Genomic DNA, 20,619 nt, shown 5'->3' with positions numbered 1-20,619 from the left:
TGACTCTCATTTCAATAACAATTTGAACCTGTTGTTTTGTCAGACAAATCCAGTTTTTAACGGGGTTTAGTTGCAGGTGAGCTTGTGTTATGAACCGGCTAGGCCGATGACACCGCCTTTCCCGTTCCAGCATTGCCTTAACTGTTAACTCCGTTCACTCGGGAGACGCGCGGAGTTTATTCGCGTTTTGATATCCCTCCGCGAATTTAATGTTGTTGTTTTTGTTATTTTTCAGGAAAAAAAATCTATATTTTTCCTTTTGTTTCTGCCTAGTGCACAATAGCCACATTTCTTTTGCAAATATTGAAAAGTAAAGCAAGACATCAATGGACTTCGTCATTTTGTTCATAACATTTAGAGGGCGGAGCATCCGCACTACTTCTCACGGTGCAACCTCTTCCGGTCCTCTTTCCAGCTTCCCGTGCAACATGGTGAGTGTGTTTCACTGATAGCCGAATCGTGAAAACAGAATAAACCTATGTTTTAGTCGACTAGTGGCACATAATTACATTTCTTTGAGTATTTTAATCCCACGTGTAAGTCACAAAACTGAGAATTGATATTAAATGTCATCCTGGAAGATTTAAAATTAGTTTGGGCCTAATGCTAGCCGTTAGCACGCTAGCCATTTTGTGCATGTGTTCCGTGTGCTAGCAAAGGATAACGACGGTGCAGGTTTGGGCTGTAACATAGCTAACAGATGCGGCGAAAAAAAAGCCACATCACAGTGATTGACAAAGCAATCGATAAAATATAACGGTTCATGGTTTAAAATGTGTTTTTCAGTAAGCGCCAACCGTGACCTGAGTCAGTCGTAGCGTGTAATAGTGATAGATTGATACATGATTGTACATAACTCAGTAATGATTAAATGGCTCGTGATTGATAGCATTAGTTCATACGTGTGTGTGGAACTAGATTGCACGTGCATCAGTTTAATGATGCGCTTTAATTGGCGTCACACAAACGTCGAGACGTTATAGTAATTGTGAACGTCAAATAATACGCCGAGATATCATCAGTGAGCTGCTGTTTATAATTTAATACAGATTTCATTCAGAATAGACTGCCAGTTTGAAGCAACTGCTTTGTGGCCAGCGTTAATAACTGGTGTGGCTGGGTGGTGGTGAAAAGTTTTGAAACCAGTGCTGATGTGGGTTTTTAAGGGGACACCCGATATATTCTTCTGATTGTTAATTGTTTCCACCTTAACACACAGCGGAAGTTTTGAGACTGCCTAACGTCGCCCTCTGTTATAACATTTGACTCAGGTTTATTGTACTTTGTCATCGGTAACCCTGATTATTCTGTTTTTTGCAGACCAAGAAGAGGAGGAACAACGGTCGTGCTAAGAAGGGCCGTGGGCACGTGCAGCCCATCCGCTGCACCAACTGTGCCCGTTGTGTCCCCAAGGACAAGGCCATCAAGAAGTTTGTGATCAGGAATATCGTGGAGGCAGCAGCCGTGAGAGACATCTCGGAGGCCAGCGTCTTCGACTGTGAGTGTATTAACTGTACTTAATTTCATAAAACCCCCTTTTCATCTCGATGATTTGACTCATCTGTACCTTTGTCCACTCTGCAGCATATATTCTGCCCAAGCTCTATGTGAAGCTGCACTACTGTGTCAGCTGTGCCATCCACAGCAAGGTGGTGAGGAACCGCTCCTGTGAGGCCAGGAAGGACCGCACCCCACCACCCAGATTCAGGCCGGCTGTAAGTACTATTTAAACACAATTCTTACCTCCTGTTGTGTAGCTCCATTAAGTGTTTAGAATTATTTTTGTATAGCACCTTTTATTAGGTGGATAATCTCACTACTAATAACAGGAACACAGAAATATAACGTCATTATATAAGTGTATAAAAGTGGGTGGGCAAAGTTCCATCTGTTGTTACACCTGTTTAATCTAAGAATGTTTCTCTTTTACAGGCTGGTGCACCAAGAGCTCCTCCGAAGCCCATGTAAAGCAGAAATTGAAAATGCTGTAAACCTGACAAATAAATGGAGAAAAATCTTTACAAAAACATGAATGTGTGAAGCTCATTAATTGAACCATGTTTACTCGTAGGAAAGACAGACTGCTCAAATATTTTATTTGGAATAGACTTTTTTTACAGTACAAAACTAACAGTAGCTTAAGATCAAATTACGCAAATGCAAAATTACATATGATACATTTAAAAACGCTCTGCGGTTACTTAAAGCAATATCAAACTACTTAGAGAGCAGAGAAATGCAGGTCAGAAAAACTGAAAGGAACAAAGTGCAACAAGGAAAGTTTAAAAACACAAAATACCACAAAGCTGGAGTTTATTTTTGTAAGTATAGGCTTAAACTGGAGTAGAGTTTATTTGGTTGTCTTTAAGACTAAAATATAAAAGTGGCTGGGTGTCAGCTTAGGAGCAAACAGCATTGGTACCACATGCATCAGGTTTAAAAGCACATTACCTTTGTAGCACACATGAATTAATGGTGAATTTGCTCCACTAATAATGCAGAACTTGTTACTTAAATATACAAATTCTGTCAAAGAACTGAACCATTGAATAGAGTAAAACCTTTTTACTTTTAATGTTTTTGTGCAATATTTCACATAAGGTCAACAAAACTGTATACATCAAATACGTTATTTCAGTATTTTTCTTTGGCTCCTTAGTAGCATTGCCAAAGTCCTTTTGATGAATTAGTATTTAACGGATTGTTGGGGGGGGGGGAGGCTGGTTTTGGGCAGGGTCACTGAGTGGTGGGTCGAGGTATACTCAAAACATGAGCCTCTTGCACTAACACAGCATAAAGTTTCACACTGAAAATTTAAACCGTTCAGACACAAATCACATTTAAGACCTCCAGCTGAAGGCACAGCAGCAACAACCCAATTCACACAAGTCACACCAACTGGAGAAGAGTCACGTGGGCCCAAATGAGAATATACACAGTGTAAGATGATAGGAAAAGTGTCACTGCTAGCTTTGGTGTTACTGCAAATGTTTTTTAGATTTTTAGTCTTCCAAGAAACTTTCAGATTCTGTGATTTGCAAACTAACAGCAGTCCCAACTTAGTTTAACAGTCTGCTCTCAAATTAAGGCAAGATGATTAGAATATTAAAGTAACCTGATGAGAAACAAAATTTAAAATGTGTTTAGGTTGTGTTACTAGAGTGGCAACCAGATCAGCTTACTGCACTTTGACAACAAAGGACTGAAATAATAACCAAACAAATGTAGATCCACTTGTAACAATTATTCCACTATCAAATGAAACAAGCTGAACATTTATGTCATGTATTTTCAAAGATCTTCTGCAAAGAGATGAGAACATTTGAATATATCAAGGCTTTAATAACAGCGTTATTAAAAGAACAAGAACATCTTGGAGCTTTCTTGTAATTTATACTTTATGTACAAATATATTGTTTACTTAAATTTAAGTTTTCATTTTTTTTGCCACTGTAGTAGCGAAAAGTGCTTAACAGTAGGAAACAGTGGTTCTTTGGCTCAGCCTTGGGGAAATTATTTGGTGCTTATAGAGAACCACGGTACTGCTGATCTTAAAAACAGTATAAAAACAAGTACTACTGTTTTATTTCTCTTTGTAGAACAAAACATCCAGAAAGCTGTTTAACCTCCTAAGACCTGGCATCCACATATGTGGACATCACATTTTGGGTTATTTAGACCAAAATACTCAATTTTGCTCTACAAGGGCCTGATATCCACTTACGAGGACATTATACTGCTACTGTTCTATCGAAATCTTAAACGAATATCCTCATATGTGGCTCTCATTTTTCTTAGAAACAAAAATCAGGTAAAAAACAAAATCTGGTAATTCTTTGTTTTTACATTCATCAGGTGCCAATCAGCCCAAATAGCAAAGAGAAATTAAAAATGCATGCCGTGGAAGAGTTCGGGTCTTAGGAGGTTAAATATGAGTCAAGATAAAGTTCAGTATATGACAGAAATCAAAGAACCCATTCACAAACACTGACATGACCCAAAATATGCTTTTAGATCTGACTGAAGGTTTTACAGGAAGTCATATTTCTTGGGCATCGGTTATGAAAATAGGAAATACCAGTTATAACTACAAGGGAAACTACTCAATAAGACACTGTCTGAACTAAAAAAACAAACAAAAAAAAAACAACTAATGGGATCAAGTCAGCTGATGAATTTGACTAGAGTCACTGTTTTTTCCAGTCTTCTTTGCAAATTTCGGTGTATCTTTGGTAAATCTGTCACCGTGTCCCAGATTGGTCTTTGTTGTTGTTGAGGACGTGAAAAGAAACCCTAGCTACAATCAACATCAATTAAGTTTTAATTTTTGTGCACAAGTCTGCGATTTAGAAATTTCAAAGCATCCTTCTCAACAATAAACGTATTGTGCTTGTGTTAAACTAATTACTCACGGAGACTGACTACAACAACCATCTCCGCTGTTTTAACATGAAAATAAATAGAACCAAAAGCTGACACATTTCTCTTCACATTTCATTTCCACACAAATGACCAAGACAGGATTTTTTTTTCCTTTTCTTTTTTCTTTTTATATAAATCCCAAGCGATATGAAAAACTCCCATTTCATTCTATTGTAACACAAGTGACTGGTTTGAAATGTCCTAACAGGAAAAAAATGTAAATAAAAGTCTTTGTTTCTAACCCATGAGGACGGTAGTGAAGTGCTACTGCTTTACTGCACACCCATGTCATAGCAGCATGTTTCAAAAGCCATGCACATTTCATCATCATCATTGCTCAGGCATCATAATTGATCTTTGCTGATAAAACTGTCGGGGGTGGTGGGGGGAGCCAGACTTCTGTTAGACAGATTAAAAAGCTACAGTCAAACTACAAGCCAGAAATGATTTTATATCTCACATCCTTCAGTCTGGTCAGAAACATGTAGAAAGGCACAGGACAATGACGCAACACCAAAATCATGTTTAAATACAGCATAAGCAGATTTGTTGATTATTATTGTTGGTTTGCAGTATGAGGGAGTTTTTGTACTGGGAGAAAACAAACAACTTAACCTCCTTCAGTAATCTCTCAAGTTGTGGCAGTGATGCTCGAATCCCGTTCCTAGTGAGAAAAACATTCCACCTGTTTTTTCTCACATTTTCAGAGAAATGTGCAGGTCTTTAATGTATCTATAAAATAGTTTAATATAATCATTGTATTCTGGCAGGTATCAGTGCAACAAAAGCAATCATAGAAAAGGAAAACAATTCACACACTTCAACACAGCATTCACTCACAGAAATAAAGGCCTTCATTTTCCATTTTACGTGTTGAATTTACTTTCAAAAACAAACACACAATCTCACAGCTTTCCACACACACACACACACACACACACACACACTCCATTCCCACTGAAACCAAAGTGCATTTCTATTCCAATGACAACCCATCAAACATTAAAGTCTAGATGACTTGGACTTGGTTTTTAAGTTTGGTCTGCACTTTACTTTGCATTATAAAAACTTGTACAGAATCAACCTCGGGCTAGGAAAAAACCTGGCCGAACCTAAAGTCTGTTTGAGAATCATTTAATTGGAAAAAGTGCTTTTTAGAAGGTGTCAAAAAATTCTGTAGGGACTGCAAGCCTACAAACTTTATATTTAGCATTTTCTTTCATCTCTGCTAAAGTGCCCAAGGGGTCAAAGGTTTCAGCAACAAAAGTCAGATTTGTCTACAATAATGTGTGCAGCAGAGCTGAAATTCTGAATTTTGGAGCAAGGCACATCTGTGGATGAAAAAGTGTTGGCTCTTCATCTACTTTAATAATTTAATATAGATTTGTTGTTAAAAGTGGACTGAAAGCAATAATGAGCACTACTCTAATTCTTTAAACATATACATGAGCTTTCCACTAATGCTAACTGTGTTGGTGTCGTTAGGAACATCAGTTTCACACCATCACAGATGCCTTTCACTCTTGTGCAGACCAAACTCAACCAGATCCCATTTTCAGTGTTAAAAAACAACAACAACAACAACAACAACAAAAAACCCTCTAAGGGCAGCAGGCTGTCCTTTTATCCTCAGTCAAAGATGTGCTCTCCACGGACAATGTGCGAAGAAAATTCATAGCGATCCTGGCTGCGATGGCCACAGATGTTGCACTCAAAAGGCTGCCGAAAACCATGGCAGCCCATGTGGATTGTAAACATAACATGGTCCAGGAAAAGCACACGGCAGTGCTCGCAGCGGAAAGAACGCACAGCTCGCCCCTCCCCGTCTACAACCCGAAAAGTCTCCCTGGAGGTAGAAGAGGGTGCCGTAGGTGAGCTCGGTGTTGGAGCATGTGTAGGAGGAGGGAGAGCAGAATGGCCTCCATCCTCTCTTTTCACCTCCTGGTCTTTGGCATGACTGGGGCTGTGTCGGCCCCGACTCCTGTGGTGTGTGATGGGTGGAGGTGCTGGGTTATGGTTGTTAGAGTGGAGGAGGTGATGGCCGTTGTTACTGTGCAAAGTCGGAGTCGGAGCACAGCTGTTGCAAGGCTCATCTGCCATGCTTTCTGTGTCTGTAGAATCCTGGCAGCCATTGCTAGGAGAAGGGGCGTGATTTCGACCCGGAGGCAGGTCTTCGTGACCCTCTGCTGCCTCCCTGCTCCCAACACCCACAGCTCCCAGGCCAGCTCCTGCCCCTGTGCAATCTAACCTTGGCCCAAGGGGAACAGGAGCATGACTGGAGCTGTGAATCGGCCTGAGTTCTGATAAACATGAAGAGTGACTGGTGGGAAGGTGTAAGGGTCTGAGCGTGTCTGATACCCCTCCTCTTCCAGTACCTGCAACACCTACATATTCTCCTCCCAGACCAGTAAAGTGCGGGGCATCAAGGTCCACTGGGTGCATGTCTCCATCTTTATCCAAACTAGCAGTGAGCTCGTAAGGTGTATCTGCAAGGTTGAGGCGTATGTGCTTCTGACCTGCAACACAGAATGACGTGACTTTATAATACAGTACAATGACAGTCAGCATTTTGGATACATTCTCTATTTTACGATGATGCTGGTTATTTTCCTAATTTTACAAAATGCTCAAAACTTAGTTGTTTTTTTGCGTTTCTTTTTTCAGTTAGATTACTATACTGAAAGCAGCTTTCAGACCTTTCCTAACCAAATAACTACTGTGTCAGAAGCTACTTCAATATCTAAAATTATAGCGGCTGGTAATATAAGCACAACAAAAGATTTCTGTCTTACTTCATGCTGTATTCCAATTCAAGTAATGATTATTGCTTTCTGAGTTTCCTGAAACCGTCCACACTGAGACCAAATGCTCACCTACAAATTTTTGTGGCGTGGATCTCTTGCGTTTGGTGATGCTGTTGGCGAGCCGATCGATAAATGCCATCTTGTCTGAGGATGGCTGCAGTAGAGGATCTGGTATAAACTCTAGCTCTCTCATTTCCTCTCCTGTACAGAGTATAAACAGACTATTATTACTGTTATTTTAGGATTTTCTATTTGTGTTTCCCTAAATTCCGGTTTGGATAAAGTGGGTTCTAAGCGTTAACTTGCTAAGCTGGCAAACTACATGTCTACATTAGATGCTACTACACTCCTTTTAGGAGGCTGGTATTTCTTTAACACCATACTGTGCAAGTTAAATCTATGAACACATACCTGAATTTGGTGCACTGGTCGGCTGCTGTGAATCCAGACTCTGTAAGTAGCTATGACAGCGCTCACGGTGCTCCTCCAGAGTGCTTTGCTGCTTGTAACTACGGCCACAATAGCTGCACTTATATGGCTTCCCAACAGTTGGAGAAGACACTGGTAAGACAAGTGGAAATACAGCATTTTCACTGTTATTGTACACTACAATGGAAAAAAAAAACTGAAGCAAAAAACACACAAACACCTATCGGGCTTGAATCTGTCCTACCTGCATGAGTGCGAAGATGGCCAGTAAGTGCATCCCGTCTTCGACAGGCATAGCTGCAGAAGGGACATTTAAAGGGCTTCTCCCCTGAGTGCAGCTTGATGTGGCGGAGTAGGTTTCCCTTTTGAGTGAAGGACGCGCCACACTGATTACACTGAAATGGTCGCTCACCTGTAGAAAACTTAAACTTGTTAACTCAACCTCTTGAGCATAATTTCTATTTCAAAATATTTGAGTCAGTTGCAACTATACCTCAACAAACGTTTTTTTTTAAGTCAATATAGTACATCAATTGTATAAAATGCTGATTTTCTATAAAATTCCAAGATGTTTTTTTTTTTCTCATCTGACCTAGTTTCATTAATAACAAGCAAAGATATTGTCTCTATATTTATCCAAACTCAACTGACTGATCACCTGTGTGGCTGCGTTTGTGCACCATAAGCACATTAGGCCCAATGCAGATCATTCCACAGATGTCACACTTGAGCTTTCCATTTGGCAGTCTGGTGGCTCCACTTGGCATGGTTTCAGAATTGGTGAGCTCTCTATAGCTTGTGACAGCCTCAGAACCTTGCTCTGGACCTCCTTCCTCTACCCGTTCTCCTCGCTCATCTTCAGTACTGCGACCTGGATCTTCATCACTATACAGCTCCACTTTAATGGAGTTGGCTACAGAAGTACAAGCGCATTTGTGTTATACAGCAAAACAATAATCGGAAATGCACCAACAAGCCTACTTCAGACTGGCTAAAAAATAAAAAAAGATTTTTGGAGTGGCCTAGTCAGTATCCGGACTTAAATCAGATTGAGATGCTTTGGCATGAGCTTAAACAGGTCAATTATGTTTGAAAACCCCACAGTGTTTTCAAAACAATTTGAAAACAATTCTGCAAAGATGTGTGAGCCAAAATTCCTCCACAGCAATGTGAAAGACTCACTGCTAGTTATCGCAAATGCTTGATTGCAGTTCTAGCTGATCTAGTTGCCAAGAGTTGCACAACCAGTTTAGTGGGCACTTACTTTTTCCACACAGGGCCAAAAAATAGAGCTCTGGAAAGCCCTATTCCCTTAATTAATGAAATCATCATTTTGTATTGTATTTTGTTTGGTGATCTGAAACATGTAAGTGGGAAATCATGGGATGTAGTTCGCAATGCTGTAAAATACTTTTCCCAACACTGTAGGGCGAGCAGTGCTGCTCCAGTAAGTTAATTTAAAATTCCATCCATCCATTCGCTTCCGCTTATCCTTTTCAGGGTCGCGGGGGGCGCTGGAGCCTATCCCAGCTGTCATAGGGCGAGAGGCGGGGTACACCCTGGACAGGTCGCCAGTCTGTCGCAGGGCCAACACACAGGGACAGACAATCATTTACACTCACATTCACTCGCACATTCACACCTAGTGACAATTTCGATTATCCAATTAACCTATCCCCACAAGCTGCATGTCTTTGGACGGTGGGAGGAAGCCGGAGTGCCCGGAGGGAACCCACGCAAACACGGGGAGAACATGCAAACTCCACACAGAAAGACCCTGGCCTGATGGTGGAATTGAACTCAGGACCTTCTTGCTGTGCGGCAACAGTGCTAACCACCGTGCCACCGTGCTGCCTAATTTAAAATTCATATCATTAATGTATAAACATAATCTGATTATGACAAGAAGATTATAAAAATATTTATCTACATTAGAAAATATGACAAATTTGACAATCACACTGAGAGAATAAAAAGCTTCATATAGATGGAACTAATAAAGATGCTGTAAGTTCTCACTGACCACTGAGGGAGCGACTAGGAGAGTTTTCCTTGCTGTTTGGAGTGCTCACTGTTGGACCTCCAAGAGCTCCAGAAAACTCTCTTTCCAATGAAGAGTCTCCACTACCTGCTGCCAAAAACAGAACCAAAATAAGATATATCATAAAAAAAAAAAAAAAAAAAAAAAACATGCCTAATTTAGAAGGTAAGTATATATGGGTGACTAAATAAATCAGAGCTGCACCTGATATGTAAGACCGTCCATTGCAGTCATCAACATCCATACTAGTTCAGACTGAATACTGAAATGACATTTGTGACAAACATAAATTCTCTTTCACGCACACAAACCTAACCATTTGTCTACAATCGCTTAATTCTTTAGCAGAAAACATGAATTATCGCAGGTTGAGGTCGGAACGTGACATTTTCTGAACTCAAGTAATTGTGGCGTGACTTAGTAAACAGCACGTTAGATTACACCCCTTTCAATTAACAAAAGGATAAAAAACTAAAAAGAAAATTAAATGTTAGCGTTTAACTAAGAAGTACTACCATGAATTTGTTCTTGCCGTGCAAGAACGGCCATTCATTTATAACAATAACAATTTAAAAAATAAAATAAAATCCGTGTCTGTTGCTATCAATAAGATTAATCGTGCAAGAAAAATAATTAACTAGCAGCTAATCTCAGCATCGAGTCTAACCTTACCAACCCCAGATAACACTCCCTAACAATTGGGGTGAGCCATGACAACGCTGCTAAAGTGACTTAAAGTTGCGCTAATCTAACATGAGAAAGATTAAATCGGAAATTGAGAAAATAAACGACAAAAAACGGTGCAAACGTTTACATAACGGTGGCGTTGAGGTAACCTAAGTTTACGGCCTTGGCGGCTAACGTTAGCCTACTGCATGTGATGGAAATTACCGTTGGCCAAGTTAGCTAAACTTAACACTTTAACGTTACGGCGGTGTGCCATCACCGACAGCTTCCTAGAAAGCACGGAGCAAAGTTAGAATTAAGTAACATGCGCGGCGATGCGAGTAGATAGCGCTGACTTGTGACAATAATTAACTAGGGCTGACTTGGACACTCCTCGGCGTCGTGTTTAACGCTAGCATAACAAACCAACGCTAGCCTAACGAGCTAGCCACTGCTGCCAGTGTTTCCTAGACGGTTGCTATGGCACCCACAGCCAGCCACAATGCTACAGCTAGCCCGCTAGCAGTTGGCCTGCTCCCCTAGCAGCTTTAAAGCCGACTTGTATAAAACAACACCACAGAAGCAGTAGTTTTAAAGCTGCCCAGTTGTCCAGTAACTATTAAATTACCTTTCCCTGTAAGGGCCGTTTCAGTGAGGTTATTCCGTATTTTCATCTGCTTGATTATGACAGCAGCATCTCCCGGCAGGGTTTACCTCCAGCTTCAAATCATTTCCGGGTTACATCTCCAACGTAGCAACAGCTACCCGTTACTCAGAGCTCTGGTTAATTACACAACCATCACCCGGCTCATAAAGCAAGCGTGCAAATTAATTTGTAATATTTATAAAAATATTTTCAACACAACAACTTTTTGTTACAAATAGCCCAAGATTTCTTTGTTAAACTTTATTTTTGTTATTTACCTGTAAGAAAAGATGCGATCAAAAAAGATAGATAGATAGATAGATAGATAGATAGATAGATAGATAGATAGATAGATAGATAGATAGATAGATAGATAGATAGATAGATAGATACTAGCAGTGCTTTATCACAAATCACAAATTAGGCTAACTATTGCCTACTAAAGAAATTGGTTCACTATAGTCATGTGAAAAAGAAAGTCTTTACATGACTCTGCAGTGCTGTGTAAAAAACTAAGCACTAAGCACACCCCATCATTCGATAGCTTTCATAGCCATCTACAGCGTTGTTTCAGTTCATTGAGCTTTGCAGGCGTTCATTTATGCACAGCTCTCTTAATGTCTGCTGCTGCATTTCAATAAAGTTGGACTTTGGACTTTGACTAGGTCATTCAAGAGGCATAGCTGCAATTTGAGTCTTTTCTTTTTCAACCATTCAGTTTGCTGCTGTGCTTGAGATCGTTGATCTGCTGAATGATCCAGCTTTGGTCAAGGTTTAGCTGTCGGACAGATGGCCTCACATTTGACTCTAGAATACTTTGTTATACAGAGGAGGTTAATGGTTGATTCAGTGACTGCAAGGTGCACAGGTCCTGTGGCTGCAAAATAAACCCAAATCAACACCCCTCCACCACTGTGCTTTACAGTTGGTATGAGGTGTTTGTGCTGAAATGTTGTGTTTGGTTTTCTCCAGCTGTGGTATTTTGCATTCAGAATCAGAATACTTTATTAATCCCCGAGGAAATTATGTGGCCACAGTTGCTCCAAGACAGTAAGATCAGTAATTAACTAACTAAACTAAATTAAATAATATAATATTTATATATTATATATATTTATAAGTTACAAAATAAAACAAAATAGCTCTAATAGGTATGATTAGCTCTAATTATAAATATCCCAGTATATGACACAAACTAAATATATGTGGTTGACACTGAGGGGTCCCTCTTATCATACTGTAACATTATGGCCAAACATTTCCACTTTGGTATCATCTGTCTAAAATAACTTTTTTTCCAGTAGCCTCGTGGTTTCTTCAGAAGTAACTTTGCAAACCTAAGCCGTGCTGCTTTATTCTTTTAAGAGAGAAGAGGGTTTCTCATGCCAACCCTTTAAAAACAAGTCATACTTGTTCAGTCATTTTCTAATCCTACTGTCATGAACTTTATCATTTAACATGCTAACTGAGGAATATGGAGTCCAAGATGTGAGTCTTAGGTTTTGTGGGGGTTTTTTTGCATTTTTTCTGAGCACTGCATGGTTTGACCTTGGTGTGAATTTGCTAGCACATCCACTCCTGGGAAGATTATGGCATTGTGTTAACACACACCAGATGCTAAGATCCCAAGCCTGTGGGTTCTATGCACTATGTTTACTGCTCCTAGGACTGCATTCTTCTGGAGAGAGATTTCTTCTAGTTTACAGCTCCTGATGGTTTATACCATCAATTCCCAGTCCTTGTCTATGTGTGTCGTGTCTTGTCTTAGAGAATATGTTTTTTTAAACATGATTATAACTTCAGCTGAACAGATAAACAAGTCACTCAAATAAATGTATTCCGCTGCGGCACTGTGTAACCCAGCCTAAATAAATAATTAAATACGTTTCTTTTTATTTCAGTTTTATTACATGGTTGTGGCAGTTGGCACTGGCACTAATTTTTTGTACAAAATATTTCCCAGAGTATTTTCCCGGTGGTGCTCATACAGGTTTTAAAGACCTGGGCAAAGGTTTTAGTCACTGTCCCAGCAATGAGTGATTCCTCTGCCCATCAGACTGTTTTTAAATGTGCTTTACATTAATATACAGATAACTGCACTCAGCAAGGAATCATAATACTTTTCCCACCACTGCTGTGGATCAGAGCTGGGTACTTTTATCTTCCTACCACATACTCTACTGTGTTTACAAAAAGTAAATTGTGTGGTTTTCTCCAGTGTATTTATATGATATCCTTTAGTGGTTATCTTTGAGATTCATACTTTGAATAAATACATTATAAGCTGATGAAATACATTTTGAAAAGATTAAAAAAATTAAAAGTAACTGAAATTATTTTGTGAAAAAACCAAAAGGAAATAAAACATTTAGAGGAAATGTTGTTTCAGTATTTGTTGGTTTGGTAAAATTTGTTATTACAACTTGTGTGGTGATATAAAGGCTTGTTTCTGCCACTGAAGAAAAAAACAACAAAAAGAAGTAAGTGAAAAATTTCAAGTTATTATCTCTAAATTTCACATTAGATAGACTGATCAACTTACAGAAAAAAAAAAATCAGTGGTGGAAACAATCTTCCTTATGATGACACTTTGGTGGATGTGTTTATTGAGACCTTGGATTTCTACAAGACTGAAATTGCTTTCAAAAAGTTTGCTATTTGAACGTTATACTAGTTTTCCTAAATCGTGCCTCTCACGTATTACCTCCAAACAATACTTACAAAGACTGAAACTGACTAACTAAATAAATAAATAAAAAATCTGAACATTTTCAAACAACAAAAACTGAACTCAAATGATCAAACCTGCTATGAAACTAACTGAAACTAAACTGAATTAAGAATCAAATTTTTTTTTTAAAGTTAAAAAAAAAAACAACCCTCCCTAAAAACTAATTAAATAGTACAAACCTATAACTCCCCCTCTCTCATCCCAACTTCTTGGTAACCATGTCAAATATAACAGTTAAAATAATATATAAATCAAATCAATTTCTGTTCATCCATATATGTCCCTTATATTTTTTAAACCATTTATTCAACATCAACATATTTTAAAGAACAACAATTATATTCTGCAAATTGTTTCCCACAGCGTGTGTGCAACCAACTTCCCGAAACCTACTTGGCCTGGAAAAGGAAGAGCAACATGACAAAAAGGAACTGACATGTGCTAATACCATGGCTAGACCAAAAGTCAGTACTCTTTGGCATATTTTGTATTTTCCCCAATCTTTTCTGAGTGTCATTTTAACCTGTTACCCATCAATTCTCGACTTTCACACTACATCACATTCTACAGCTGACATCTTTTGCCAAGAAAACACTAAAACTAGCACTGATATGCAACCCTGGTACCATATATATACACAACAAACATTACAAACATTTATTAAAAACATATGAAATATTATTAAACAGTCCTGAGTATGTATTTGCCACAGATATAGTAATTTCTTTTAGACTTCAGCCAGTCCAAAATTACTTACAAATCTCTCTCCACACAATCTCTTTAAAATTGCATAGCACACAACAAATAATATATCTCATAAAAAGTTTACCTTTAATTTATTGCTTATTAATTTTTTTTTAACTAAATTGTCCCCCAACTGTAGAACGACCAGTGAATCTAAAAATTCATGTCTGCACTGAAACTTGGGAAATCAACACTGCTTTATCTGACATTTCTCCGTATACTGTGCATTGAAGGTCGGTCTGGAAAAGTCTAAAAAAAAAAGTATGGTGGTCACGCACACGCTGGGACGTACAAAGAGTGACCTCTGCTGTGCAAACGGCCCGTGTCCGCTCTGACGTGTGGGCTGATTTTACGACGGTGTGCTTACACAATGACAGTTTCCGTCAGTTTGACTTGCAGATAGCAGCAACCGCGTTGAACCAGCTTTTTTTCCTCCCCCCTCCCCGTTTCCACTTTGGGCTGAAACGACAGTTACATCCTTTCAGAATACCCACCAGAATCGATGACTGTACTGGATGAAGGCAGGGGCTTAGTTTTATACGACTATAAGCTGTATTTACGGTAGCTAAACTCTGCAGTTCCAGTTTGAGGCCCAGCGGAGAACTCGAGCGGCGGCTCGAAAAAGTTTGTTGTTGTCACGTGACGCGAGACGAATGTGGCAATAAAAGTTTGCTTAGATAGTAAATATAGGTGGCGTACTACATTTTTCAAGACCTACTCAACACCGTTTTTCACTACAATGCCTCAACCAAAATACAGAAAGATCGCCGTTATAGGTTACCGGTCTGTAGGTGAGTACAGGTTTCGAGCTCTTGCACAGCTAGCTTGGGTAACAGGCTAACGTCCTGGCTTTGTTTTCCTTGTGAGCGTATCCGAAGTACAACAGTAACGCTAGCTTACCTTTGTTTCTCAGGGCTCTTTTTTTCTCTGCTACATTAACTACTAAAGCACCTTCAAGTCAACCATTGTTGCTGTACAGTTGTATCCACACGTTTCTAGATGAAAGGTGACCGGTGAAAATAAACTTAGCCGGGGATACCCTGGTGGAGTGCCAAGTGATGTGTGCTCCAAACTTATAGTTTAGCAGGTCAATCATAACGTCCAGAGTTTAAGAAACTCAATCTGCAACAAGATTAAACCTCTTATTATATTATTTAAATTAGTTTAAATTATGAAACCTCATTGTGTGACCAATGAAGCGCCATAATTTGTTGTTCATCTATATTTGTGGCCTAGTGACTTTTTGTTGACTGTTTATACAAGTGTCGGCGTCTATATTAAAAAGGAGAGTGTAAAGTGTTTCCTTTAAAAATGTGTTGTTTTAAAAAACAAAACTCTTTCTAAAGGTCCACAAATAAATCAACTACAGTTTTGACTCAGTATCGGTATAGTAATAGGTACATGTGTTTTGCAGAGAAATATCAGTATTTGTCACAGAAACTAAAAATGAAACTAAAAATAAACTAAACGTTTGCAAATAATAAAAACCAAACTGAAATGAACAAATCCACTAACTGAAAACTAAACCGAATGTAAAAAAAAAAAAAAAAAAAAACCTCATTAGAAAATAAAAAAACTAACAATTCTGGTGTGTAAAGAAATATACATGTAATTTTAAGTAATTGTTAGTAACTTTAAGATTTAAGACTTTGTACAGTACTTCCTTTAAAACTGTGTTCTTTTGAAATAGCACTTACAAACGTTTCTCTTTCTGTATGTCCATAATTAAATAATCTACAGTTCTGATTCAGAAACTGTACTATAATATGTGCATGTGTTTTACAGAGAAATATCAGTTTTTTTGTCACTGTGAAAATTTGTATCGCATCATTACTTAGATAAATTCTAATTATAAATTCATTTACATGCCTCCATAAAATTTGTATATACTCATAAAATGTTTATAGCTGAAACAAAGCATAACCCCATAGGAATGCTACATGTAAGCATTTTGTGGTAGTATAGTGGATACGTCTACAGGGGTAGGCAACTCCAGACCTCGAGTGCCGGTGTCCTGCAGGTTTTAGATGTGTTCAAATGGCTAAATTACCTCCCCAACATGTGTTGAAGTTCTCCAGAGGCCTGGTAATGAACTAATCATTTGATTCAGGTATGTTGACAAAGGGTGATATCTAAAACCTGCAGGACACTGGCACTCGAGGCCTGGAGTTGCCTATCAGAAGAACAGTCCTCCACCTTTTGCGAGCCATCCTTTGCTTTCATTACCTACCTTTAAAACATGTGAGACACCACAGGGGGACTATAATTGGTAACATTAAAATAACTATGTGAAACATTTACTGTGGCAATAAATCTTAAGTTCCTGACCAGGTTACAGAATTTGTAGGATTTGTAGTGCGTTAAAATTACTCATCTACAGTATAAAGGCTTAAAACGATCAAGAAGTCAACAACGAGCACGAGGTGTTTAAATCATGTCTCAAAATAATTGTAATTAACTTCATAATGTTTATTAATGTTTTTATTTTATTTTATTTTTTTCACGCTCAGGAAAGTCATCCCTTACAATACAGTTTGTGGAAGGGCAGTTTGTTGATTCCTATGACCCCACCATTGAAAACAGTAAGTTTTTTTGTACAGTGTTACAGCAAAGACATTTTTTCCAGTTTGATTGCATGTAGTGAATTGTAAAACTAGTTCACCTTTCTTTCCATTAACAAAGCCTTTAACAAAATGGTCAGTGTGAACGGTCAAGACTTCAATCTTCAGCTAGTTGATACAGCTGGACAAGTAAGTAGTTTATGTTAATATGTAAACTAACACTGAGCGCTTGTTTTTCAGTCGATAATTTGCCCATGTCATAACATGTGCTCAGATGTCTTATTTGCCCTTGTCTGTAGGATGAGTACTCAATTTTTCCACAATCCCACTCAATGGACATCCATGGCTATGTCCTTGTCTATTCAGTGACTTCCATGAAGAGGTGAGTTGATGATTGGGACTAATTTTGGATACACTAGCACAGGTTTCCAGACTCTTTGTACTACAACTGCCATGCTTTACGTTTCTAGAAAATCATGCCAACACTGTGACTTGACATATTTTCAGATATAGCCTCCGAGGGAAGCTGATAATACACTAATCAGAAAACACAAGTGTAGTCTTTTTTTTAATGTTATTTTTTGCAGTCATGTTATATTCTCTTTTTTCTTACTGTCATAAAGTGTTTTTCAATCAAATCCACTTTATTATAATTTTCCAGGCTGTAGTTTCTTTTTGTTTTAGGTTTTTTTTTTTTTTTTGTACAAAATGTTTATCATGATAAATTATAGATACATAGGATGTATGTTAAATCTACTGTCTGATCAGTGTCTAACATGCTGAAATATCTTTCTGTTCAGTTTTGAAGTTGTGCAGGTTCTACATGATAAACTGCTAGACATGGTTGGGAAGATTCAGTAAGTTTAGCTGGTTCTTTAAATGTCAGTATTTTCTATGTTGTCTTTTGTTTCCCTTTTCTTTTTTTTCCTTTAAGTTATGTTTAATACATTCAGGTTTTTGTCTTTTTAGGGTCCCAACTGTTCTTGTAGGGAACAAAAAAGATCTCCATATGGAAAGGTAATCCAGATTTCGGAAAGTGTAAAAATATGTCTTAGTAGAATGGTAACTGTACCATAGCAGTTCAAGTAAAAAAAAAATCGAATATTTATTTATTTATTTATTTTTGTTTTTGTTTTTTTGCTTGTTTTTTTTCCTTTCAGGGTTATCAAGCCAGAGGAGGGAAAAAAACTTGCTGATTCCTGGGGTGCTGCATTCATGGAGTCCTCTGCCAAGGAAAACGAGGTAGTGAGAAATACCTTATTGAATGCTAACTCTGAATGCTAGCCGAGTCCACATTAATTTCTGAGAACATTCACACTCTAATGGCAACATTCTTGCGATGCAGACTGCTGTGGAGGTTTTCAAGCGGATCATTTTGGAGATGGAGAAAGCTGATGGCAATGCTCCCCCAGAGGAGAAGAAGTGCATTGTGATGTGAAAGTGTATCCAACACATCAGTAAGCTAACTTACTGAAGACAGGAGGCACAACTTCACCAGCTTGCCAATCGTGACCTCACCGACACCAAGACACGGCGGTGGAACTTTTCTGCTCCATTGTGATGTTAGATTAATTTACATAGCAAAGCAACTGCTCAGACAGTTGAGAAACTGAGACAGAGAAGTTTCTAAGATAAGGATTAAACTGTGTTTTAAAGAAAGCAGCATCTTCGATGAACACCACCTTCCAATATTGAAATGTAAGCTACGTCTGGGCATAATCTTGATATTTTTTTTGTTTTGTTTTGTTTTTTTGTTGTTTTTTTTTTTGAGTTGAACAAAATCCTCGGAAAACAAAATTAGACATTCAGATTTGTTGCTTCATGTTGATTGCATCATTTTCCCCCTAATCTTTGAGAAATCACTGGCATATGCCTTATTACTCTCCAGTGATGGCTGGTTAATGGTCTTTCCGAGGACTGGTGTATTACTTCAGCTGGTCTTTTTTGGCATCGATGCAGAGTCGCAGTTCACATTGCTCTAAATGTGGTGTTAAAGTGTCATTGTTTCTTACAAATGGTGGGTTTCCTTGGATAGCCTATACTGACATTGTACATTAGATATCCCACTGTGGTTTCACAGTCCTCACTGTAATAACTTTGTCTCCTCATCTTCAGGTACCTTTCACTAATGAACTGTGGAGCTGTGTCTTTATGACAAGAGAAGTCTGTTATATATTGAAATATTTGACAACTCACATCTTAGGTTCTGATAAACAGACTGTCATTGTTTCTACATTTTAATTTCTGATTAACTGTAATAAAGATGTTATGGACAGCACTCAGAGAGATTTAGGATAGATTTGAGTAGATCTTTGCTATTTTCCACTTATGGCCTTTTTTTAAAAAAAATAAATAAATAAATAAAAATTTCATCTTAGGAATTGGTTTTTGGTATCATTGGTTATCTCTTGAGTGATGCAGTTTTGCTCTCTTAAATATCCTAAGTAGAGTTTATGCATATATGTGCATTGTCAATTATGAACATTGAGGGGTTTTTTTTAAATACTTTTTAACATTGTGTAAGGTTAAGTGGCAAAATGCCTGAGTTAGCTTAGAATTTATTATCATTATTTTTTTTGATCTGGTGGTTTTGATTTGATGGTTCCTGTGGGTTCGATAAAGCCAAGTCAGTATGGTATGCAGTCCGCTCAATTCAAACTGTGGACTTGCATGGTCGCAGTCAGATACTTGAGATCCTTAATGATGATGTGTTTTTTTGTTTTTCCACATAGAATCTGTAGCCTTATGAATACATGACAAACTGTGGAGTTTCTCCCCATAATCCCGATGATGTACCTTTAGTGGTTAATTGTAACTTTTTATCAAGTGCTGTGCTGAATGAATAGCTGCAGATTGATGATGATGGTTGAACAGAAGCTGGTGATGCTGTGTCTTGTGCCTTACTGTTGTTCAAACTCCCTCATCTGCTTCCTTTCATGACTCAAGGTGCTCTTAAAAGTATTTTTCCCCCCTTCTGTCTGTTAACTTGACACCTTGGGTGCAGGTGTTGTACACCTGAACACCAATATTTCCCTATGGGTCAATGTTGATTCAGAAATCTTGCTGTAAACAGTTTTGTATATAAATAAATCTGTTACTCATCTGATGTGTCTGATGATTTTGCCATCTTTTTGGAACTTAGCTTGTGAAATTAGTTTTATTAAATCAGCTTTTTGTACAAGGAAAAAAAAATTAATATTTTTTAAACATGTAAGTTTTTATTGCCCTTTACTACAAGATTTGAGTACTTTACCCATTCAAATTTGATGTTACTCAATAGAAAAACCATAACTGCTGACATCAGTCCATCTAGTATTATTTAACAGGCTGATGACAGTCAACAGGACAATTATATGCAGATACCAATATATTGGAGCATCCTTATATTGTGAATATTGATTATATTGGTGATATATGTGATGAAAAAATGTTGCTGTTAGCAGATGATTCAAATTGGGGGTTTTTTCGTTGTTCTATAGTGATTCCCAAAGCTACTTAAAATAAATGCATAAAAAGGGATTCTTTTTCAGTTTTGAAATCATGTTAAATATTCATATTGACATACTTTCTTTTAA

At 38.1% G+C, this 20,619-nt stretch overlaps 3 protein-coding genes across 11 annotated transcripts; 2 read left to right on the top strand and 1 right to left on the bottom strand.

Annotated features, from left to right (window-relative positions):
• Positions 1–1,302: 1,302 nt before the first annotated feature.
• LOC116333836 (40S ribosomal protein S26) lies at positions 1,303–2,029 on the top strand (the record flags this gene model as incomplete). Its single annotated transcript, XM_031757108.2, has 3 exons — positions 1,303–1,498; positions 1,585–1,715; positions 1,933–2,029. Coding segments are annotated over 3 exons (363 nt in total), but the record flags the coding sequence as incomplete, so codon positions are not given.
• A 2,749-nt stretch (positions 2,030–4,778) lies between these two features.
• On the bottom strand, positions 4,779–16,533 carry LOC116333900 (zinc finger protein Eos). Of its 9 annotated transcripts, none has more exons than XM_031757191.2 (8): positions 15,384–16,533; positions 9,901–9,958; positions 9,679–9,783; positions 8,314–8,568; positions 7,900–8,067; positions 7,638–7,787; positions 7,296–7,427; positions 4,779–6,938 (listed from the first exon to the last, which is right to left on the bottom strand). In XM_031757191.2, the coding sequence occupies exons 2-8, from the start codon at positions 9,938–9,940 to the stop codon at positions 6,052–6,054; spliced, it is 1,737 nt and encodes a 578-aa protein (XP_031613051.1). In that variant the 5' UTR covers positions 9,941–9,958; positions 15,384–16,533; the 3' UTR covers positions 4,779–6,051. The 9 variants fall into 9 exon arrangements, with proteins under 9 accessions (XP_031613051.1, XP_031613049.1, XP_031613047.1 ...); XM_031757189.2 differs by having other exon boundaries at positions 9,679–9,786; positions 15,384–16,532; XM_031757187.2 differs by lacking the exon at positions 15,384–16,533 and adding an exon at positions 10,991–11,107 and having other exon boundaries at positions 9,679–9,786.
• Positions 14,835–20,147, top strand: rhebl1 (Ras homolog, mTORC1 binding like 1). The gene is made up of 8 exons (XM_031757194.2): positions 14,835–15,274; positions 16,994–17,065; positions 17,166–17,233; positions 17,344–17,426; positions 17,845–17,901; positions 18,014–18,061; positions 18,205–18,286; positions 18,390–20,147. The coding sequence occupies exons 1-8, from the start codon at positions 15,223–15,225 to the stop codon at positions 18,480–18,482; spliced, it is 555 nt and encodes a 184-aa protein (XP_031613054.1). The 5' UTR covers positions 14,835–15,222; the 3' UTR covers positions 18,483–20,147.
• Positions 20,148–20,619: the final 472 nt, after the last annotated feature.

The sequence above is a fragment of the Oreochromis aureus genome, linkage group 5, assembly GCF_013358895.1.
Source record: "Oreochromis aureus strain Israel breed Guangdong linkage group 5, ZZ_aureus, whole genome shotgun sequence".
Taxonomy (NCBI): domain Eukaryota; kingdom Metazoa; phylum Chordata; class Actinopteri; order Cichliformes; family Cichlidae; genus Oreochromis; species Oreochromis aureus.
Note: the sequence above shows the minus strand (reverse complement) of the source record. Positions and strands in the feature narration are given on the sequence as shown.

Coding starts and splice junctions, on each gene's coding strand:
- LOC116333900 (XM_039612063.1), bottom strand. CDS start 11,036: ATGAAAATACGGAATAACCTCACTGAAACGGCCCTTACAGGGAAAG. Junction 8,068..8,313: donor GCACAAACGCAGCCACACAG/GTGATCAGTCAG, acceptor AGTTTTCTACAG/GTGAGCGACCATTTCAGTGT. Junction 7,788..7,899: donor CCATCTTCGCACTCATGCAG/GTAGGACAGATT, acceptor TTGTCTTACCAG/TGTCTTCTCCAACTGTTGGG.
- rhebl1 (XM_031757194.2), top strand. CDS start 15,223: ATGCCTCAACCAAAATACAGAAAGATCGCCGTTATAGGTTACCGGTCT. Junction 17,427..17,844: donor TCAGTGACTTCCATGAAGAG/GTGAGTTGATGA, acceptor CTTTCTGTTCAG/TTTTGAAGTTGTGCAGGTTC. Junction 17,902..18,013: donor GACATGGTTGGGAAGATTCA/GTAAGTTTAGCT, acceptor TTGTCTTTTTAG/GGTCCCAACTGTTCTTGTAG.